The 25019-nt window shown below is 26.0% G+C and overlaps 1 protein-coding gene across 1 annotated transcript; it reads left to right on the plus strand.

Annotated features, from left to right (window-relative positions):
• Positions 1–23: 23 nt before the first annotated feature.
• Positions 24–22988, plus strand: LOC145842280 (DNA repair protein RAD50-like). The gene is made up of 30 exons (XM_082949702.1): positions 24–167; positions 1967–2080; positions 2513–2634; positions 3187–3375; positions 3614–3746; positions 7206–7313; positions 7694–7795; positions 8289–8445; positions 8905–9086; positions 9436–9567; positions 10164–10244; positions 10450–10604; positions 10942–11037; positions 11138–11236; positions 11709–11884; positions 12143–12261; positions 13408–13538; positions 13840–14029; positions 14370–14496; positions 16554–16642; positions 16966–17102; positions 17307–17478; positions 17803–17916; positions 18213–18340; positions 18732–18860; positions 19732–19913; positions 20500–20639; positions 21503–21636; positions 22410–22521; positions 22739–22988. The coding sequence occupies exons 1-30, from the start codon at positions 39–41 to the stop codon at positions 22820–22822; spliced, it is 3963 nt and encodes a 1320-aa protein (XP_082805828.1). The 5' UTR covers positions 24–38; the 3' UTR covers positions 22823–22988.
• Positions 22989–25019: the final 2031 nt, after the last annotated feature.

Genomic DNA, 25019 nt, shown 5'->3' on the forward strand with positions numbered 1-25019 from the left:
ATTTCTAACATTCCTATTTTCAAACACATTCCACCACCATGTCTATGATAGACAAAATGTCCATTTTGGGCATCAGATCGTTCGGACCAAAGAACGACGACCGTCAAGTTATCCAGTTTCAACACCCACTGACCTTGATATTCGGTGCTAACGGGGCGGGAAAAACTGTAAGTATGAATTATTATATCTTAAATATTTTATATATAATAATTTTTTACTGCTTTTACTAAATAAAATCAAGTCATCAAGTTTCAACATCTGCTGATGTTGATGTTGGGGCAGATGTGGCGGAAAAACAGTTAGCATACATAGTTTATTACAGGGCGGCCACTTAACCTATCTTCCTGGAAAAAACTGGAGTTTGACAATTTAGGCTAAAAAACCTGGAAAAACATGGATCTTAAGAAACTTTAAAAAAATCTGAAAAAGCTGAAATTTTAAACAATTTTTACATGTCATGTAGTAAAATTTTAATTTGTCAACCAATTTGTCATCTTCAAAAATATTTTAATTAAAATAATGAAAGTAGCCTTACAGTTTCTTTCAATGTTGTTATACTACTTAACACAGTTTTTAACCTAAAACTTTCTTCAAACTAAAAATAAACCCAAAATGTGTATTTTTGAAAACCTGGAAGAAATTTCTCAAAAACCAGTGGCCATCCTGTTATTATTTTTAATTTATATGATCAAGTTGTCTAGTTTTAACATCCACTGAACTTTATATTCGTAGCTAATGGGGCAGGAAAGACTATATGTTAATTGGTAATGATTTTGTTATGATATATTATTTTTATTATGTATGTTTGACTAAAAGACACATAAAAGAAAATCCATAATCCAAAGAAATGAGCTCATTACTCAATGTCCACAACATTTAACCGATTTTATATCGGTCAATTTAAATTAAACTATTTAACAAATATATTTACTGGTCTAATAAATATTGTGTTGTACTCACCCTCAGTATTAAAATGTTTTGTCCCCATATTTTTTAATTATTTAATTTTTGTCTCTTAAAGATTAATAGGTATATTTACTTTTTTGGTGATTTTAGTAGTGATAACTTTTACTGTAATTTTAGTTTTTGAAATTTTCTTAAGCTTAATTTTAACCAAAGTCACATGTTTATGTATAAAACACCACCCTGATTATTCAAATAAACCTTTTCAATATAAAACCATTTTATACTACATAGAACTAAACAATACAATTCTAAACCATAACAACTTAATTTGTAAACAATATATAAAAACTTTTTATTTATTTTCATGATTTTCATAGATTTTAACTCAACTTCATTTATGAATTGCAATTCTGTACAATATTAGCCTATTTATCCATTATATAGTATTCAAATTTATACAAAAAGTTCTTCTAAATTTTAAATACATTTTAATGATGCTTTATCAATTTTTACATAGTTTGTCATTTGATTAGTTTTTTGTTGCAGAATCACAGTTTGAAAATAAGTTTAGCGTTGAAACTGAGTAACTGTAAATTTTGGTATATTTTTTATTTTCAATATATGAATGAACAATTTATTTAATTTTATTAAATTGATTACTGTTTTAAATATGTTTTTTCTATTTAATGTCAATTTGTCCAATTTCTCCAAGTAACTGTAAATTTTGAAATAAATACATTTTTCAATACATGAATTTTCATTTTGAATTGATTCCTGTATTAAATCTGTTTTAACTATATAATTAATGTCAGCTTGACTAATTTTAACATCTTCTGAAATTGGAATTCGGTTAGGGTAGGAAAAATTTAAAGCATGATTGTAAAGTTTAGTTTATATGTGTACATCATGTTTGCCACAAACTCTGGTAGTTAAATCTATTATTGAACTCTTAGATTGTCAATAACTAAACATATGATAAAATAAAAACATCAAAGTGTTTTTATTTACTTTTTAACCAACATATTTAAAACGTATATATCATCTTTATATTTAAAAACAGACAGTTATTGAATGCTTGAAATACGCGACGACTGGTGATCACCCAGCCAAATCGAAAGGAGGGGCATTCGTGCATGACCCAAAATTAGTAGTAGAAACAGAAGTGAAAGCAAAGGTAACTACTTATTTATTTTATTTATTTGTTAATAGTTTGTACATGATCCGAAATAAGTAGTTTGAAGTGAAGTGAAAGCAAAAGTACTTTATATTTCATTGTTTTTTATATTTAATTAAGAGTTGTAACTTACCAGTTTTTATGTACAAAATAACAAAGCAAAGGTATTTAATAAAAACTATTTTGAAGTAGTTTAGTATACATAATTACATGTTACTTTTTAGTTAAATATTTAATCCATTATTGTTGTTCACAACATACGTATAAAAAACACTAAGTTACTTATTAAGAAATTAATTGAATACTTTTCACAAACAAACTAAACATACCAATTATTATTACTAGGTGCAACTCTTATGCAGGAATGTACATGGTGAAAAGCTTTTTGTTATAATATATAAATAAAATATTTATTTTTAATTATTTTGCTAGGTACAACTTCTATGCAGGAACGTTCACGGTGAAACGCTAGTAATTGAAAGAGGCATGCAAGCAATTCAGAAACAAAAATCTGTGCAGTTTAAAACCCAAGACGGTGTCATCACTAAAACCAAGTTTGTTATACAGCGTTATATATAAAATCAAGCTACTTTGTGATTTGCTAAAATCAAGTTCGTTATTTTTTATTACTAAAATGATTTACAACAGTCAGATTTTTATTCAAAATATTTTACTTATTCTTTTGCCAAAAAACCTGGAAACCTGGAAAAACCTTGAATTTGACATTTTAGACTAAAAAACCAATTTTGAACAAATCACTTTTAACCTGGGAATGGAATTTTTAACAACTTTAACATGTTTAGTAGTAAAATTTCGATTTGACTTAAAAAATCTATCATATAAAAAAAAAAAATTGTCATTATCAATTTTTTTTATTAAAAACACATTTAAAGTAGCTTTAAAGTATGTTTTCAATGTTTGAATATATTTAGCACAGCATCTTACCTTAAACTTAACTTTAAACTAAAAATAGACCCAAAAGTGTGTACTTATAAAAACCTGTAGAAAAATTTGAAAACAAGGAGAGAATTTTCCAAAAACTTGTTATAGAGACTGATATATATTTTAATATAGAGACTAATGGAATAAATATTTGATAATCACAGAAAGAATGGTGAGGAAGTTCAAATAACTTCAAAGTGTGCTGAACTAAACAGGGAGATGGTTTCAAGCTTGGGGGTTTCCCAGGCAGTTCTGGAAAACGTCATATTCTGCCACCAGGAAGACTCCAACTGGCCGCTGGGGGAAGGCAAGAGCGTAAAACAGAAATTTGACGATATTTTCGAGGCTACCAGGTTTTTATTTTTATTGAATAGTTTAATTATAAGTTCTTGACTAATTATCTAATATTGCTATATTGTATAGTATTTGTTCATTTTTTATTAAAAGTGTTAAAAAAATGATAATATTTTCGAGGCTATCAGGTCAGTAATTTTTGAAATCTTTTAAATTGTATGCATAGATTACTTTATAGTGTGCTAGTCTTACATATAATTTTTGCCAACCCCTTTTTCTACCGCAATTCATCTACAGCTACATCAAAGCGTTGGAGGAATTGAGAAAAGTTCAGAAACAGAAAAAAAGTGAGGTGTTGAGATGGAAAGCTGAGATGCCTCATCTGAAGCACAATTACGAACAATCTATTAAGAAGAAAGAACAATTGGAGGTTTGAAATATATTTCATTTTGAATATTATTATCTATTAATCATTTGGAGCACGACCATGAGTCAGTTGTTATATGAGCAATCAAGTTAATAAAGTTCAACAACTTTTAGTCCAAATAGAGTTTCTAGACCAGGGTTTCCCAAACTCATTTACTAAATCGCCCCCTTTTCAGAAATTTGAAAAATAATCGCCCCCCACGATTTTACAAAGTAGTTTTTCTCTTGAGTACAAAATTTTAAGCCAAAAAAGTTGTTTTTGAAATGTAATTTAGTCTGGTACTTCTTATGCACGCATTTTTGGGCTATATTTAAAGTAGTTTACAGGGCTTGAGAAAATAATCTACAGTTATTTTCTTATAAGCCCAGTAAAGTATATTAAAATACCTAATTATTAAAAAGTCTTTTGTAACTTGTAATCAATACTGTTTAAATATGATTTTTTTTAAAACCAATGAAACTTTTAGGTTAGTGGTGGACAACTTTTGTAGTCAGCAAATCATACTACTAAAAAATATTTTCTAGTTTCAACTCGTTAAAAAATGTGATTGCGGGCTGCATAATTTAAAAAAATAACATATAAGAAAATTAAAAAACTCGAGGGAAATTGTAACAAAATGATTTAGTATTATTGTGATCTAGGAAATACTATTATGAACTGAAACCCAAGTTGAAAGCGTATTTCAAAATATTAAGTATCAAAAAAATAAATTTTATTTATTTTGCAGAAAGTAGTTTTCAAGTTACTTAGCGGGTCGAAATTAAACTGGATCTGAACCGTACGTTACCCATCTAAAATCTTAACTGCAACCTGGCATTATAATAATCTCTCGTATAACGAATTTAGGACATTTAGAAATTAATACTAAGTAAATTATTTAAGCCGCACAAAATACTTAATTTTTATATAAATAGACATATTCTAGAATTACTACACCAGAGAATAAAAACTATAAAAGGATAAACAGTTTATTTGACACATAATGAAATAAATATTAAAACATGATATCTGATCTAGTTTGAGGAAGTTTGATCGACTGATTGATTATCTCATATGAAAAGTGGTTTCATCAACAGCTTCAGTTAATAAATTAAAATTATTAATTTCAATGCTAAGATATGTTATAAGCAAGTTAGCTGTAATATTAAAAATTTAATTTTAATTTTTTAAAACTATATGTTTCGTAGTAGAATACCATAAAATAGTATTTGACTTGGAATAACCTTTAGGAAACTAAACCTTAATTCTAACAATTTTTTTTTCTTAATTTAAATTCAAAAAAAAAAGTCAAATGTTTTACAGTTAATTATATGAACAGAAAGTAATCAATTAAAAAATAAAAAACTTTTAATTAGTTTAAAATTTTATTTTGTAACTGTAGCAGTCTTTTTAATGGCTTATTTAATTGTGTTTAATTATTTTTTCCAGCTATTAGCCTATAATAATTTAACAGAAAAAATATTGAAAAACTAAAAGCTAGTGTTAAACTATTTAATAAACAACACATTCTAATTGCTAAGATATTTTGAATTAAGATAAAACAAAAAACAGTTGTTATAATAGTTTAAAATTCCTCAACATATAAATTTTTTAACAATAATAAATCAAGTTAGAAAATAAAAATGAGTTTAAGAATTTTTTTGATTAAAAATTTTAAGTCATCTCAAATTAAGACTTAAATCTATACTCTTTTAAAACTAAAAACATATTTTTTGAAATAAAAACTTTAAAGTTTATCAAGATTTTTTTATTTATACAGAATAAACAAAATTAAAAAAATACTTAAAAAAAAAAAATTTTAATCACTATGCTTTAAAAACATTTACTGTAATGTAAAACGACAAACATAAACTACAAAATTAACCAGGTCAAAAAAAAAACTTTTAACAACTTTAAAACAAAAACCATCTTATAGTTTCAGTAGACTTCCGCTTGAGTTCGCACTTTGAACAAAATCAAAAAAGCGCGAACTCAAAAATGCATTATCATCTATTTTTACAAAATGACAAATTTCAATATGTTATAGTCAATAATGTTATGAATAAAGATGAAGTCCACTAAAACATAAAACAAACATTCATTTAAAAAATAGATCTATTTAAGCTATAAAGTAATATATTTTTTGTTTTATTGATACTTAGTTAGTAATAGACTTTTTTTTATGTTAAATTTAAGAGAATATACATTTGCACTTTTTTTAGGTAAAAAGTGCGAATTCAAGAGAAAGTCTACCGTAATTAACATTCATTAGACATTATGCAAACCTGTTGTAGAATAAATAACTTAATAAAATTGTTATTATAAAAAGACAACTTAATTACAATACAAACAAGTTTAAATAAGAAACATTTTTGAAAATAAAATTAAAAAAAAAACTTACATAAAATAATGTCTGCTACTGAAGTCTAATATAATGTGATGGATGAGGTTCATGAATGCTTACAAATTTTTTATATCTGATTCATAATCAGTAACATAAAGCCTCAAGTCACCTCCTTTACAAATATCTAGATTAGATCTTTTGCTCAAAATGTTGATAATTGAAGTGAAAGCTTTCTTAATAACATAGCTAGAAGGAAAAGCTATAAAGAACAATCTAAATTTATCTTAAATGATTGGATACTTTTGTTTTAGTTTTTGTTGAGTCTAAAAGCTTTCAGATCGTTCTTTGGAAAAATTTACTTTTAGTTCAAGGTCAGTTTGTAAGTCTGAAAAGGTTTTCTGTAAGTCGTTTACTTCAAAAAGATCTACCTCGTTGGGATTCATATTTTTATCTATATGATAGCTTTTTTGTGTCAAATCGAAATTTTACTACTTAATATGTCAAAATTGTTAAACATTCCAGATTTTTCCAGTTTTTTTTTGCCTAAATTGTCAAACTCCAGGTTTCTAGGTAAATTGGCAACCCTGTATAGTTTTATTTCTTAGTCTAACTTAGAAATTTTCAAAAAACAATTAGTAATATCATGAGGTGATGCTTAATAATAGACAACATAGATTTTTACAAACCATTTATGATCACAAATAACATATATGTCAGGTTATAAAATGTCGAGAGGGATTCAGATCGTCTATGATCTATGTAATTTTTTAATAAAAAAATATATAAATAAAGTTATTTAATATATAAATAAAAATATAAATAATATATAAATAAATTTTTTTGTTTAAGTTTTACCGTAGGGTCAATTATTTAATAGCAAGCTAAAATTAGTAAAATAGCAAGATAAAAAGTAAAAATTTTATAACTGCCCAAAATTTTAAAATCGCCCCCTTTTCGCCCCCTTACTAGTTATTGCCCACCCTTTCGCCCCCTTACTAATTATCGCCCCCCAACTTACTAAAATCTCCCCCAGGGGGGCGATATCGCCTACTTTGGGAAACCCTGTTCTAGACGATATGCAAGTTTGTAGACGATAACAACTGAAACATAAATTAGATTTATTAGTATTATCTTTACAGAACCTCCAAATAAGATACGAGTCTGTGGATGACACCTCAAAGCAACTGAAAGAAGAACTCCAGCCGCTAGAGGCCACTATCAAGCAGTTACGTCATAAAGAAGACCAAGTAAGGAGAATTTTATTATTTACGTTCAGTTTTGTTGCATATACTATAAAGCTTCAATGTATATAAAACAATATGATAAGGGTTAGATAATTAAGAAACATACATAGCTTCTAATAAGAAAATTTTTTCTCCTAAAACAAGGGAACCCAATTTTACCAATAAACAGTATGATAAGTGTTAAATTTACTAAAAAAATATATTATTATGAATTATTTAATGTTAAAATAAATTATTAATAAAAGTTTCTAAGTTAAGCTCTTGTTGGTAGTTTGATCGAGGTTTCTGAATGCAACCTAACTTAAATACTACAATATAAAAGTTTTATTCTTAAAAATCTTTAAAAGTAAATTCGTAATTTTTATGAATAAATATTTTAAAAGGTTCGAGAACTGCAAGTTTTAAGGAGAACCACGGAGGGCAGAATGAAGCAAATTGAGGAAGATAAAAACAAACTGGAGAGTAATATTAGAAACTTATTTCAAGTTAGTATGAAGTATTTTTTATTAATAATGATGTTGATGCTGTAAGATACTGCCAATTATTATGTCATAACTTTTTACTTCAAGTGTCACAGCTTTATTTTGGTCATCAAAAAAGTTTCTTACGTTTTTTAAAATTTAGTTGAGATTCTTGTTTGAAGTACTTCATAATAAAAATGTAGTTGTTTATGAACTTCACACATACTCATCCTACTTTTTTATCCATTTGAAGTATGTGTCCATCTTTAATATAAGTTTACTGGCAAAAGTAAAAAATATTACAACCAAATCAATTGTTACAGGTAAACTACTATCAAAAAATATTCTAATAAATATTAAAATGTATATGTAAGTAATGACAATTTTTATGAACATTGAAAAATACAGGTGATATATATTATAGAAAGAGCACAGATGAAGAATTAAAACTATTTATTTTAATTAATTTACACAAGAATCTGTAAAACATTAAGAAATGCAAGTAATTATATTAAAGGGCACTGATGAAGAATTGAAGAAGTTGTTGGAAGAGGAAGACGTTGGTGTCAATAACATGAATGAAGAAGTTCAGCAATTACAAAATAATATTAATAAATTGAAATTGGAGATTAGTGATCTCACAAATAAGAAATTGGAGTATTCATCCAAACAAGGTTATTTGAATGTTAAATGACAATTTCTTTTTGTTTGTAAAATAGGAAGTTTTTGTAGAGCTGGTATTGAAATCTTAAAAAAATTGTCAAAAGTAAAGTCAACCAAGTAGTTAATCATTTTTATAGATAATAGGAATTTTAGGTATTTGAGTAAAAAGAGATCGGCGTGCTGTAGGTTTATATAGTAATTCACATCTTTTATATTGTTGAATAAGATAGCATAATTTTAAGAACTTGATAATAAACAGCTTCATGTATTTTATGAAGTACCAAAATGTTAGTTATAAAAAAAACTTAATTTTTTACATTTATATTCTTAAAAAAACATTATATCTTAATATTTAAAACATACAAAGAAGTACAAACAACGTAAATTTTAGGTCTAATTTATAAAAACTTGTAAACCTATAAATTATTTTATATTATGTTTACTAATGTATAACAAAATTAAACTCGAAGGTCAAATAAAAAGCGAAATGGAGGTTATGGAATCGAAACGATCCGTGATGAACGAATTAATACAAAACAGTTCAGACAAAATAAACTTCGAACCCACTAATGATGACGATATTGCTGACGAGTTCCTCAATTTGTACCAGAACTACGTGCAAGATCAGCAGAATGACTTGAAAAATATTCAGGTTGGTAAAAAGAGATGGCTTGGGTTATATAGATGTTGTAAGATAAGTGATAGACTTATTTCTACCAATGTTGACATGAATAAGACAGCAACAAATAATTGTCAAAGGAAATAAATGTACTAAGACTTATCCATTTAAGTTTGAATAATATTTCTAAATAACAAAAGCAGTTATATATTTTCTTATTTTAAACACTTGTTTAGTGTTCTTAAAGTAACATTTAAAGTTTATTCGTGTTTTTATTTTCAATTTTACGAAACTAGTTTCTCAAGTAAATTCATCATAAACTATGTAATCGTAAACCATAATAAGTAAACACATGTAATCATCTAACATTTTATCTATTCAGTCTGAGTACGATGAAAAAATATCAGCTTGCGAGGAGCAGGTCAACGAAGCACAGGAAAAATTAACAGAAAGCAAAATGGCTGTCAAACATGCGAAAGAAACTTTGATTGGTAAGAAGCAGAACCATGCCAAGGTAAGATTAATAAGTAAACATTTTTTGTTACATTAACTATTTTTTATCATTTAAATGGGGTTTTTAAGGTATTTGTTTAGTTTTGATTTAAAGTTTAACTTGAATGAGAAATTAATTAATAAGAAGCAGAATCATGCCGAAGTAAAGTTAGTTTTTACAAATAATCTTCTTTATTTAAGTCCACTGCTATAGAAAAAAATACCTCTACGATAAATATTAGCAGAATTTTTATTTATTTTAGTTTAAGAAATTGTAATCTATATTAAAAAATTAGGATATTCTATTAAAAAAAAATATTTTTCAAGCTAGGGTATATAATTTATCTAAAGTAAATAAATTATGTGGTGCAGTTATTACTTCTGTATAATGTATGAACTGTGTGGCTGTTATAATAGTTACAAGTTTGACCAAATCGATAATTTAGCTGCAACGCTAACAAATATTTTTATACAATCTTTTTCGCTTACTTGAGTTAAACCTGTAACTTATTTTGTACAAATAAAAAAGTTGTTCTTCTTGGATTCAAAACTCCGAGTACAAAACTGATTTTTTAAACAAGACACTCTAGTAAGTAATAATCATTTTTTTTCAAACAGAACTTGCGCGAACTATCCAGATTGAAATCGGCGAGTGAAAATGACGAATTGGAAACACTGCAGACAAAACTCGATGAAGCTGTTAGCTTTATTTAATACATAATTATACTTAGTTTCTTAAACTTTCAAATAAACAGTTGCTTATAACTTCTTGAAATAAGTCCACGGAAGTTTTTAAAACAATTATTTTCAAACAATTTTGTTTAATGTGGTTTTTACTAAAAGAAAGGTTCGTCTGACCAAAATTTTTCCTGACTAAGTTGTTAGAGTCTTAATTTATTTTCAGCAAGAGAAGCTCTCAGAAGCGCAATCAAACAGCATTGACGTTGATGAAGTAAGGAACGAAATAAAGAAGATGACCAAGGAAAACAAGCAGGATCAAGTTAACAGGGACAGAATTGATAAAGAGATTACCATGATGCATAAGACCTCTGAAACTAGGTTTTTATTTTGTTCGTATTATGTGATTTTAGTAAAAATTTAGATATAAAATTTTACTTGATAAATATATTAACGTAAGTGTTATTTACAAGTTTGTTAAATATGATTCATAAGACAGCTAAGACTAGGTTTTTATTTTATTCGATTATATGAAGTATTGTTCGTTTATGTTGGTTCAGTCTGATTTCTATTAAAGTGTGAATCTAATCAAGGTAACTATAAAAATATGTATGTGTTTCTAATTAATATTAAAAAAGTTGTTGAAGCATGCAGAATTTATTTTTTTCAAATTTTGTTCTTCTTATCTTCAGTTTTTTATTAATTATTTTTTTCACAGGATGAAAATCCAGATGTTTGAAAAAGAAATGGCACGAAAAGAGTCATCAATGAAAGAAAACAACGAAGAATGTAGAGAAAAGTTGAAAAAATTTGGGTACTTAAATTAATTATTTTATAATATAAGTTTAGTTCGTAAAGATTTGTAATATATAGTTATAATTGTATACGATACTGTGAGATACTAAACTCTACAGGTACACATCAAAGCTACCAACCACAAGCAGTCTCAACAGTGTTGTTCAAGATAAAGAAGAAGAATCGATTGGTTTGAGGCAGGAACTTGATGAAAAGAGGTTTTTGTTTTGAAATATTTAATTAGATTAGTTTGCTTTTATAAACATTCTTTTATAAATATCATACAATAACTTAAGAATCATAGTTTTTTATTTAATTTAATTTTAAATTAATTTTTATCTTGGTATCTATTGATATCAAAAATGCAATATTTAAAAAAAAAACGCTTTTGTATTATGTTTTAAGTATATAAATAGGTTTTCAATATAAATGTTATTACGGTTTTAGTCCGCTTAAAAAACTTAAATTTACTAATTTTGTACCCGATAATTAACTAATTACATTATAAACATAATATACAAAAACTATATTATAAAGAAAAGGGACTGAATTTTTAAATTATGTTCACCAGGACAGAATTAGGCAGACTACATGCCTAATAGGATATGTTATAATAACTTTAATAGATTAAATATAACAGGAAAACTGCGTATTGATTATTTACTTTATTATTTTTAAGTTCTTTTTTAGAACGGAGTTAGGAAGACTGCGCGCCAAACGTGACATGCTGTCAGCTCAAACCAAGGAGAAGCAGGAAAGAATCAGCAATTTAGACGAGACCCTGTTTGAAATATGCGGGTCCCAGGACCTGAACGACGAGATCACCATCATAAAAGAAGAAATTGATGAGCTGCAGGAGACTAAAGGTTTGATTAGAAGTTGCAGAATTCTTTCTTATACACTGTTGTTTATTACCACATGCAGAATTTTAAACTACAGCTCAGCATTTCGATGGTTTTGGGTTTATGTATTTTTCATAATAGCTAACTTAGTTTATCATACATCATTTAAATACATTTAAATACAGGTATGTACTAAACATTTTTAAAAGATTACATTAAAAATTTGAAAATGAGTGGTCATAAAATTCATATAATATATAATTAATTGAAATTTTTGTACAGGTTTATTGCACGGTACTGAGCATTTTTACAAGGATTACATCAAGAAATTAAAAATGTGTGGTGATAGTGCTTCTGATGTACCTTGCCCACTGTGTCACAGAGCTTTTGATGATGCAAATGTTTGTTTGAGTAAAACTATTAAATATATTTTTTTTATAACTCCTGGTGTGCCTTGTCTACTGTGTCGCTAAGCTTTTAATGATGCTAATTTTCGTTATACTAGTGAGGTTAATTATATTCTATTTTTACTATTAGCTGCCTACTGTGTTACGAAGCTTTTGATATTATTTATTTTGTTTCAAATACAATTTGGAGTGTTTTCTTGACTTTTAAAGTCGTTAAAAAAGTATATAACTTATCAAAAAGATACAATCGCTATAAGTATTTTTAGTTGTGTTTAAATCATATATAAAAAAAATAGGTTCATAAAAGTAAAAATACTACATTCAATTAATTTAGTTTAATACGGTAGTTGTTTAAACATCACAGAACTTGTTTTTGCTTGAAATACTTGTGTTAAAAAAATTAAGTATTTGTCCATGTTATACACAAATAATATATACAAATCTTTTACACACTATATAATGCTTTCCATGTAAATATAATTTTATCGTTTAAATATCAAAGTATGTTTTTCATTAAAAATTTTAAATTAAAAGTTTTAAAAATATTGATATAATATTAAGCCATATATTGGAAATAATTAGTCAATATGTTTTTATTGATGATGAATTTCGTCTGTTATCTTACTCATACACACATAAGTAGAAATACAATCAGTGCTTTCATAAAAATTTGAAATTTATTTTTATGTACTAGGAATATTTTTCTATTTTAACTATATAAATTAAGCTAAGCTAAAAATAAAAAGTAAAAGTATAAACTTAAAGTTGGTAAAAAAAAAATTAAAAATGTTCACAATGAAAGTTTCTTTTTAATAAAATCTAAGTATTTATATTTTATGTTATGACTAATGAAATCATTTTTTGTTTATTTTATGAAGAAAATTCAACCTAGTTTTATTTAAACTTATATTTAAAACAGTTTTTAGCCGAGCTCTTTTAGAAAGCAAACATTTAATTTTATACAGAAAGCTTGTTGTAGCGAAACTAATGTTTAGTCTAAACAAGAAAACGATTTATAAAAGATTTGCTAATGTAAAACTAATTATTTTATGAGATCAAGACCTGTAAATTGCAAAAAATAAAATTCTTTATCGACAAACTTTACATTTTATCACTAATTTTTATTTTAATGTTTTACAGGAAGTATTGGAACTGACACAAGACTTGGAGAAGAAATTGAAATTAGCACCAAAAAAATTGGAAAAACGAATGAAGGAACTGAAAGTAAAAGAAGAAAGATACCAGAGTTTGATTGATCAAAAGCCTATAAAGTTAGTGATTTAATATTTTTTTTGTAGAGTACCTATAGTTTTATTGTTAATAAACTTTTTTTTTTGTTACACTTACAAGTAAAGTAAGTTTTTATAATACTTTGCTCACTTTCTAAAAATAAACAGTCCTAAAAAGGACGAAACCGGTCGTAGTTTGTCTCGGATGCTGTTGTTGTCAATCTTGCGGTGAAGTTTATTTTTTTTTATAATGAGAACAGATCAGAGCTGAACACTCTGTCACAAGTAATACTATTAAAACTGACAAGCAAAGTTTAAATTAAAATATAAATAACTTATTCAGGCAAGAACTTGACACGTTATCCCAAACAACCCTACCCAAATTGACAAGTGAAAGCGAGAAGATTGAAAAGAACATCACTGTAATTATGGGCGAAATGACCAAGTTGGAGGGCGATTTAGAAGACGTCAACAAAAACATCAATACTATCAAATCTGTCACACCAAAGCTTAGTGTTGTGCTTAGTTGTGAGGTGAGAAACGTATTAATAATTCTGTCAAAAATAACTCATTTTATCAAATCTTTCACTCCTAAGTTGTCTGTTGTATTAAGCTGTGAGGTCGGAAACATTCTAATGCATTTAATTATCTTTATATATACATCAGCAAATCAGCTATTGCATCTAAATTACTTTTTGTTTTATATTGTGAGATATTAAAGTTTTATATTTGACATGAATGTAATAAAATTTATGACATTAAACTTCTGGTTCTGAGGTTTTAATTTTATTGTAGCTACAAGTTCTCTCAAGCGTTATTGAATTTTTGAGCAAATGAATTTTAAAAACAATTTATTTTATGCATACATTACAGAAAGAAGTTCGCGATTTGAAGAGGAAAATGAAAAGTCTCAATGATACTTTACCTAGCGCTTCATCGGACAAATCTATTGAAGAACTGAATGAAGAGAAAAAGCGATTGAGTGACAATATCAATAAAAGTTAGTTTTAGAAAATATTATAAGATACAAAACGTATTTAGCGTTTACAAAAATATAATAAAATTAACGAATGTGTTTGATTAAAGTACATTTCCAGCATAGCTAGAGTTAGAAAAAAAATATTTAATTTTTTATTAAATATACTAGTTTGTTTAAATACACTTAATAACAGGTATAAATAGTGTAAAAAAAAATTATTTATTTAGGAACCTTAAAACTTAAAAAAAGCGAAATGTTTTAAGTTGAATTAAACTTATTTATAAGTATACAAGTTGAAATGAAAAACTATTCTATTACAGAAGTTCAGTATCTATAAAGTATAAAGAAAAGTATCGAATTTTTTAAACTAAATAAAAGTTGATGTATTGAAAAAAAAGCTCTATTAGTATTTCAATAAAATTGTTTTAATTCAAAAGCATTTGAAAAGTATTTTTATTTTAAAAATAAAAACTAGAATAAAAGTAAAAAAAAAAATGTTCCAAGTCAAAATATAATGAACATCTTTTTAAGAATTTTTGTAAAAATAATACCAATGAAAAACCCACTAACTGGACATGAATTTTTTAAAATTAACCAACAAACTTGTATGAACTTTGTAATTTTGTTAAAATATTAAAAAGTAAAAAATACTTTGTTTAACGACTAAAACAAAGTAATATAGTATCAGAACATAAAAAAATCAAATAATTTTGATAGAATTAAAGTTGTATTAAAGTTAAATGTTTTTTTCGGAATTTTAATAAAAAACAAAATAATAGTTAAAATCTCAATGTTCTCAAAAATAACGCATTTGAAGGCTATAGTGACGTAACAACATAATAAATATATAAAAATATAAAACCACATAAACAAAGGTTGTGTTGTATTTATAACATCCGTCGATTAACACTTGTACTTTGGCGAGTCAATCTGATCATTCTTTAAAAGTACGTTTGTTGTACTTATTAAATCTAATTTAAAACTGCCAATTGTTGTTAGTAGCCATATATGGTGCTAGTAGTATTAATAGTTGGAGCAATTATAAATAATGTTTTGATAGTAATTAATAAGATTGGAATAGTTTTTCATTCAAATTACTTTTCGTTATATGAAAGTAAAAATATACAATGACAGTAATAATGTTACCATGTTGGAACTAAAGTATAATAATAGCTGTTAAAAGTTGAAGATAGAAAAACTAAAAAATGTTTATGTATTTGCATTTATACCGTATTATGACGTTACATCTGCAAAACATTAGTAAAGTTGTAAAACGCAACATATTTTTTCAGCTAATTGTTCAGTATATATCTATTCATTAAAGTCTTTTTAACAGACCAGATGACTGTTTGTTGTTTAAAAGTACCAATATTTAGTTGAAATTTGATATTTTCTTTATTGTAAACAGTAAGTTATTTATTGTAAGTAAATTTTGTAGCTATTTAGCCTTAATTTTTTATTTTTTGAAAGTACCAATTTTTGGTACAAGTATTAGTATCAATAAGAACACTTTAAAAAAAATTGTTAGATAAATAACTAGTTGAATGTTATCTGAGTGTTTTAAACTAGTTTACAACGAATTTTAAGAAATGTTTTTCTCTTATAAACAATAAAAAAAAACAGTTTAATATTTGTTATTTTTTTGTTTCAAAGCACTTATGGGTGTTACTAATAAAATTATGTACATAAAAAATATAAATAAATAATGAAAAAAATGTTCATTATCCTTTTATTTAGCAAAAATGAATACGGTAAAAGAACTACTGAAATTAGAAAAAATAATTATCAAAATAGAAGCACTTTTATCTCACAGTCAGAAATCAGCACCAGTTAATTATTTAGTATTAATACTGTGTCTACAATATTAAACCAAATTTTTCCATTATTTATTTTAATCAAAATAAATTAAAAAAAACTTATGTCAAAGCATGCATTTGAAAGCTTCTGTATTTTAAGATAGGCAAAATTGTAGAAAGAATAATACCTAAACAGTGCATACGGTACAGTAATTTTTTTCAAGAAATAGTTATCTAGATTAAAATTATTTATCATTTAACTAAAACTAATTAAATTACCAGACAACCAATCAATGGAAAGAAAGCGAAGAGAAATTGAAGATACAAATAATAAACTACATAACTTGAGAGAACTAGTTAACAGAGCTCAAGTAAGTGTTTTGTTTAAAAGTATTATTTTTATTAAAAAATACAGCAATTAATAAAGTCTATGTTTATATTAAAAGTAAACTGCATAATTTGTGAGAACTAGTTTACAGAGCTTAGTATTTTATTTACAAGTCACATATCTATATAAAAAAATACTTAATAACGTTTATATTTATGGCAACAATAAACTGCATAACTTAAGAGAACTAGCTAATAGAGCTCAAGTAGGCATTTTTAATCATATTTTACATGTTATATATTATATTTCAAATAAAGACTAAAGTTCATAAATTAGATTTTTTTTATAAAATAATAATAATTTCAGGAAGACAAACTGAGTCTTACCGGCCAGCTGCAGAAGATTGAGCAATTGAAAGAACTTCACGAAAATTTGTCGTCTGAAATTAGTGAATTGAATGTGAAACTTAAAAGCGCTGAAGATAAGCTGGAACCATCGCAAAAGTATGTTAGAATAAAGTTAAAGTTTAAACATACAAATAACTGATATAATAAATAACAAAAGAAAAAACTAAAGCTCAGTTTCAAAATTTTCTATTTTATTTAGATAGTTGAAAAATGCAAATACCTAAAATAAGTACATTAAATATTTCCATGAAAACTATTTAAATATATAGTTTTTAAAAATAAAACTTATAATTAAAAAAGGCAAGTGACTGAGATGAAGAAGGCAAAAGCATCGGTGATGAGCGAAAAAGCGAAGAAAGTGTACAAGCTTCAGAACAACATCAACAATGATGAGAAGGTGTACAAGGAAATTAAGGAGAAGTTTGAAGAAATACGTTTGTACGACCAGCAAAATTACAGTCTGATTGCTGAGGTATTTTAATTTAAACAATGTAAATTCGTTTCAATGCATTAGTTTAAACATTTATCTGATAGATAAAAGTAAAAAAATATTGTAGAGGTACTAATTTACCTAGTTTTTTACGAAAAGGTGTTTTTTATAGTTTTTTAAATGGTAAATCAAAAATTTAAAAATAAATTCGATCATGGGTTTCATAGAGTGGTTATTTTATTGTTAAGCAAAAAAAAATTATGAATTAACTTTTAACACATGTATAATTTTGTATAGATGAACAGCTTTATTTTAAATTCATTAAAACTTTACCTTTGTTATTTTAGTTTGAAATATTATTTTTAGAAAATAGCAAAGAAGCTAAACTCGGCCGAGATGAAAATTAATTCGAAGTCCGAAGAACAAGATGAGAACAGAAGTAGGATCGCCCATCTCCAGAAAAAATCTGCTTCGTTTTTGGTAATTAGTTAATATTATACATAAAAGAGTATACATTTGTTACACATGCAAGTCTTTTGGTAATTAATTGAGTTGTTATATATTATAGTGTAATATAAATAAAAGCAGGCTAGCCCATTTTTAGAAGATTTTATATGTTATAACAGTTAAATATGTCAGACTATAAGTTAAAACAAGTTTTCAAAATTAAAGTTTTGTTGAACAAGTAATAAAAAGTATTTTTAAAGTGCTGCTTTAATATTTTCCAAAATGTGTCAATAAAATAGAAGTATTAATTTGAATCTGTTTTAATTTAGGATCGACACAGGGAATTGGAGGACAATCAACTTCTTAGGGACAAGACCCGCGAAATTGAAGAAATTAGTGAAAAATTGAAAGAAATAAAAAGAAAGCTTGGTAATGAAAATGCTGATAAAATAGAAAGGTAAATAAGTTATAGAAATAATATAACAAATAAATTAAAATTATTTTGTGACTTCTTAATATTCTCAGATATTTGATAGTTGTTAAAAAATTTAATACTTTTTAACCTGTTTTGTTTATGCATTAGAACTTAGTTGTTGAAGTTTGTTTTACTTTTGTTTTATAGTTTTTAAGTTTTAGTCTTGTTTATTTTTGTTTTAATAGTATTTTATTCTAGCTTACAAATTTATTATTTAAACAGAGATATGAAATATACAGAAATTAATATACCAGTACAAAATAAATAAACATTTTTTAAAGCCTAAATATAAAGTAAAGTTTGTTTGTTATATTCATCTAATAAATAATATTCTATTATAGTTTTTTTTTTTAATTATAACTTAAACAAACAGGGATATGAAAAAAGCAAACGACAGAATGATGTCAATACAGAAAGAAATATCTACTTGCAGCGCGAAACAATCTCATATATATGAGAGCATCAATGAACTCAAACAAGAGTTGAATCAAGACAGTTACAAGTTTGTTTTTATTAGTTGTTTGCAGAAAATAATATATAAAACAACATTTTTTGAAACTTGAAAAGTAATATTTAAAATAATTGCAAAATTAATCTGAATGAACTTAAGCAAGATTTGAAACAGGGTAGTTACAAGTTTGCTTTGAATATGTATATGTAGTTAATTAACAAGGTAAATACTTTGTTAATCAAAATTTATATTATTAGATTAAAAAATAGTTTGTAAAGCTAGAAGGATCCATCTTTGAAAATTATAATTTTTTTAAGGACAATAGTAGTTTTTACAGATATACTTTCAACAATTAAAATAAACACGTGACATTAAAGGACTGTCTGGGTAGAAGTAGTTGATAATAACTTAAAATTCCATGTAAAACAAGCTAGTTCAAATTATTTTTTTATAAAAAAACACCTGCACAACTTTTAAAGGACTTTTTGTTTAGGATGGCATCAAAATAATATATTATACTAAATTGATAGTTAAAATATTTTCTACCGAAATGTCCACTCTGCATTCAAGGATTCTTTATGCATATCTACAATAAAAAATATGAATAAGATAATAGAAAGAATATAAGAAAATTATATATAAGTATAAATGTTGATCAATCGAAGAACTGTAAAAAAAAGAATTAATAATTATAATAACTAAATAAGAATGTTCCTACAGAGACACTCATTCTGCATTTAAGAATTGCTTGTGCAGAACTGCAATGTTGTTATAAAACACATATCATTTATTAAAAATTACCTTATTTAACTTCAACAGAAACGCGCACTCTGAATTCAAGGACTGCTTGTGCAGAACTGCAATAAAATAATCTGTTATAATAATATATACTAAAATAAATATATAAATATTTTCCACACAGAAACGCACACTCAGCATTCAAGGACTGCTTGTGCAGAACTGCAGTCAACACGATGGCTGCTGAAGATTTGGAGAAATATTACAAAACATTGGATTACGCCATAATGCAGTTTCACAAGACCAAGATGAACGAGATTAACAAGATCATAAGGGACTTGTGGCAACAGACGTACCGGGGAAGAGGTAAGAGTATATTATGTATTTAGTTTTCAGTTTTTTATTTTTTATTTATAGAAATATTAATGATAAGAATTTCTGTGGCAACAGAGGGAGAGGTAATTTTTGTTAAGAAAAAATTATAAAAAGTATAATAAAAAGTGTGTGTGATGATTACACTAATTAAAATGAAAAATTGTTTTCTTAAAACAAAATACCATATGTTTACAGTACTACTTGTATTGAACTCAAATATAATAACTTGTTTACAACCCTCTTTACCAATTAACCAAGTATTTACTGTAACACATGAACCGATAAACTTTTAGAACATATTACATAAAACAGTAATGAAGTTTACAAGGTTGTTTACAGCAATTGATTTTAGGAATAGGCATCAGCTGCTTAAAATAAAAAAAAAGAGTTAAAAATGCGGTTAACTTATGGAGATCTATTCTTATAGGTAATAGTTCAAAGGAAAAATCTTAGACTTAACGTTGTGACTTGAGGTTTATAAATTGAGGTGAAAAGTTTAAGGGTTAAATGTTGTGTTTTTTCTTAAGAAGTAAAAGAGCTTACAATTGCATAATAAATAGATAAAATAAACAAACAGATATCGACTACATAGAAGTAGTATCAGGAGACGATACTGGTTCATTGAGCTCTTCAAAGAGAACTTACAATTACAAAGTGGTTATGAGGTGTGGTTCAGTACAGATGGACATGAGGGGCAGATGTTCTGCTGGACAGAAAGTAAGTTGAGTATACAATTATTTGCGAATAATATTTATTTTGTTATAATTGTTAGATTGTTTGTAGTTTTAGTTGTTTAAATGGATATGAGAGATAATTGTTCTGCTGGTCAAAAAGTTGTAATAATTACATAAATTAGATAAGTTTGTATGTTTATTTATACATATTAGTTAAAAAGTTTGTAGAAGCATACAAATGTCTATGTACAGTGTTGGTTGGTGTAAAAAGTGCACGAAGGGACACTTTCGCACAAAGACATTTTGCACGAAGATATTTTTGCACGCAGGGTCACTTTTTCAGAATTGAATTAATTTTTTTTTACTATTACTGTTACCCTTAACCATTACCTAATTTTTAATTTTTAATTTTTTCAAATATTTTTAAATTTATGTTTATTTACTGTTGTGCAAAATTGACTATTCGTGGAAAGTGACCCCTTGTGCAAAATTGTCTTCGTGCATATTTGACCCATCCCCGTACTGTGTATTTTTGTTATGTTGTGGAAATGACATGAAGGTGGATGTTCCGCGGGACAGAGATTAAGTTGTGATATTTTTGAGTAATGTATTACGCAGTTATAGTATAAGTATAAGATTACTTGTTAGTAACATTTGTACATACAACCCTTATTAGATTTCCTAATTTCTGAACTGATACCCGTATGCTTAGTATTTTTTTTATCACAATTGTCTTGTGTTTTGTCTTAATATTTGTGAGTAGCATAAGTCAAAGTTTAATTATGATTTAAAGATTACTTATTTGTATTATGTGTACAGTACATACAACCGACTTTCTAACTATTAAACTGATACTCGCATGATTAGTATCTTTTTTGTCTCATTTTTTACTCACTCATATAACAGGTTCTAGCCTCTCTGGTCATACGTTTAGCATTAGCTGAAGCATTCTGTATTGATTGTGGAGTGATGGCATTGGATGAGCCTACTACTAACCTGGATAGAGAAAATATCGAAGGACTAGCTGAAGCCTTAGTGCAGTAAGTAACATTACTAAATTAAAATAAATATTGTTAGTATTTATATAACTTGTTTAATTATCTAGTTTAAAAAAATGTTGTAGACTGTTTAGTAATTTCATTACGACTGGAATTATTTTCAATGCTTAAAAATTAGTTTTTAATAAAAATATACAGAATAGTAGAAACTAGACCAGTAGTTTTTAACATTTTTTCATGTCGTACCCTTTTTTGGAAGGTAATTACCAAATTTACCCCCATATACAAAATAGTGTTTAACTTTGATGAAAAAATCTATATATTTTGAACTTTAAGTTTACTAGATACAAAAATCGTAAAATTTAAAGAGTTTATTTAACTTAGAAAATAAATACAGCTTAATATTACGTTAAAAATTAAAAATACAATTAATAAATATAAATTTACATAACTTGTAATAAAGAAAATTTACCCCCAGGGGTGAATTTATTCCAGATTAAGAATTGCTGAGCTAGACAGGAACAAACGAATTTCTAACTGATAGTTATCACTCTATATCACATCATATTAATTATAAAAATTCAGTAGTATTTATTAAACAATCTAAATTTAACAGAATATTTAAGGCAAGGCAGAAACAAACAAATTTCCAATTCTTTTTACTTATAGTTATTGAAAGTTATTACAAATTATGCAAAATAATATAAGCTAGACAGAAACAAACGAATTTTCAATTAATTTTTTTCTGATAATTATCTTCATATATAATATTAATTTTAAAACAATTATTTTTTCAAAATTGTATCAATAAACAGAATAATTGAAGCTAGGCAGAAACAAACAAATTTCCAGCTGATAGTGATTACTCACGATGAAATGTTTGTGGAATTACTTGGAAGATCAAGTTATGTTGATCATTTTTTGAAGGTTTGCATGCTATGTATGTAGTAATTTTTAAGAAGACCAAGTTGTTTTTATTGCTTCTTAAGTACTACTGATTTAGTTTATATCAATATTACTGTAATTTGTGTGTACATTTTATTTTCTAAAGATTAGTCAGAATAAATATTGGACTTAACATTTTATTCCATAAACCTTAAATGTGGGTAACAAATAAATTATTTTATTTAAAACATTTTCACAGGTAAGCAAGAATGATTACGGAAAATCACAAATTCACAAATGTCCAATCAGATCATTGGGTGAAGAGCAAGGCTTCTTTGCATAAGTTGCTATGACAACATGGTTTCTTTGCATAAATTGCTATGGCAACAAGATTTGCATGAGAAGAAAGTCTCTATGACAACATCACATGCAGAAAAACCAAATATTATGATGCTATGATAATAAGTTTCAGTATAAATTGACTTGTATCTAGTTTTTACTTATTTGTTGAACTACTTTTGTTAATTTTAAGCAACAGTCTAGTTCTGTTTTTTAAATAATTTAGAGTCTTTAAATAATTTTAGTTTTAAATGTTAGGTAAGCACTTTAGTTTTTATTAAGCTGTATACTGCTACACACTTAAAACTCTTTGTACATTTCAAAAAATAATATAATTCATTACCAATAAATTTTAGTTTATTTGCTTTTGTATTAATTGCGTTGTGTCTTAATTAGTTATTTTTTCTGTTTTTTATGTTTGAAGGTTTTTAGCTAAATGTAGCTGGGCTTAAATTATGTTTGAATAATAGTACAATCACCTTAGATATTCATTTATTATTTACTTTTTCTGTTTGAAGCAAGTTCTCTTTCATATATTAGAGATTTTGTGTTTTAGAAAATATACTTGATACATTGTGGATAGTAAATATAAAATCTATTTAATTGTTACCTAGCTCATTTTAATTTTATTGAGATTAGTTTGAAACTTCATAAAAAAATTAATTTTACTGCTTTTTGTATTAGAAATAAACATTCGTTTTTTAACGTTCCATTAAAGTTTTTTGTAATGGTTATCGTGTTTTTTCTAACAAAATAACATTTTCTTTTACTTATAGTTAACTTTCTTTTGTATTTTCTTTAAAATTCAGATTTAAATGTAGAAATTTAAACTGAAACAAACTAAGTAAGTAAAGTTTCTTACATCGTTTTTGTTATACATTCACAAATATTAATTTTCGATTTCCTAATCTAGTTTACAAAAAAAGTACATAAGTTGAAAGACTATCATTTACTTAGTATTCTAAAATTAAAAATAAATTCAGGTACCAATTTAATTACATTTTAACTTAGGACAAACTTGATAAGTTTGTGAATATAAGTGTTTTAAATAACTTCAAAAAATATAAAGTATTACTTAACACTTTAGTTTAAGTTGTAATTGATATGATTGAGTACTATACTACAGTGTTAAAGTATAAGAGAGGGAATTCTCATCATAGCCTAAACTTAAATTTAATAAAATCTTTTTGTTCTTTACAAAACTTTTAGCTTAAAGAAGCTTCATAGGCTAGGTTATCGTCTGCTTTTCAACAGTTAACTAAACAAATTTTATCTGTCTGGTTTGTAATATTTTTATAATGTATTGCGGTAGCTCTTTGAAAAAGTAACCTAGAATTCTTTTTTACTTCAGTACCAAATTTTAACTTATTTTTTTGTTAAACTTTAACTGCATTACATCGTTTCACTGCAAAGCAGCTCATTCTGAATTTTTTAATCAGAAACTACTAATTTTGACATATCAGGGTTAAATAATTAATTTTTAGTACTTTCAGTTAATCCTTAAAGTCTTGACTTGCGCTGATTAGTTAATCTAAAAACCTAAGAGTTGGTGTTTTTAGTTTTTATCTTTACAAAAGGTAGCTGTGTTTTAAAATATTTTTTATATTAGGTTGGGAAAAATAATTTTTTCACACCATATATTTTTAACCTTAAAACCTTCTACTAAAAAAAAAGAAGCTTATTTATGATAAAAAATCTGGATCATGTCCAGGCCTTATATTTGTTTTTAGTACATTGTAAATTAGAGTTTCCCAAACCTTTTTTCTTTTCATCACCAACTCCAAAATATCAGTGTAAGTTTCAAATTATGTGCTTGGGCCTTCTCCTATTTTCATACACTATCTATGATAAGTTTCAAAATTTTCATTAAATACTCTTAACAACTTTTTTTGCTCTTGACCTGGTATTCCATAATATCTAGTATAATGTTCAAATTAAGGCTTCATAGCCTCTTTACTACTCTCTCCTTGCAGCTTGCGGTACCCTAAATTTCTGAAATGCTTTATGGCCCCTTGGGAAACCCTACTAAAGAGTTTGCAAAATTATCAAGTTTCGGAGTTATGTTTTTAAAACGTATTTAAAATTTTTTACACTATAGCTTTTCCAAACCACATTAGCCACGAAGGCTTTTTTTCTTATTCTTAGGCCGCGTAAAACTATTTGATAAATCCGGCTTGAATACTAAAAATTGCTTACCCGTA

This window comes from Thalia democratica, chromosome 8 (genome assembly GCF_965202585.1).
Source record: "Thalia democratica chromosome 8, ktThaDemo2.hap1.1, whole genome shotgun sequence".
NCBI lineage: Eukaryota > Metazoa > Chordata > Thaliacea > Salpida > Salpidae > Thalia > Thalia democratica.

What these genes read in the sequence shown, in the direction of transcription:
- LOC145842280 (XM_082949702.1), top strand. Translation starts at nt 39, where the DNA reads ATGTCTATGATAGACAAAATGTCCATTTTGGGCATCAGATCGTTCGGA. An exon ending in AGAAGAAAGAACAATTGGAG is followed by an intron (nt 3,747 to 7,205) that starts GTTTGAAATATA and finishes TTATCTTTACAG; the next exon opens with AACCTCCAAATAAGATACGA. An exon ending in AAAAATCTGCTTCGTTTTTG is followed by an intron (nt 17,917 to 18,212) that starts GTAATTAGTTAA and finishes GTTTTAATTTAG; the next exon opens with GATCGACACAGGGAATTGGA.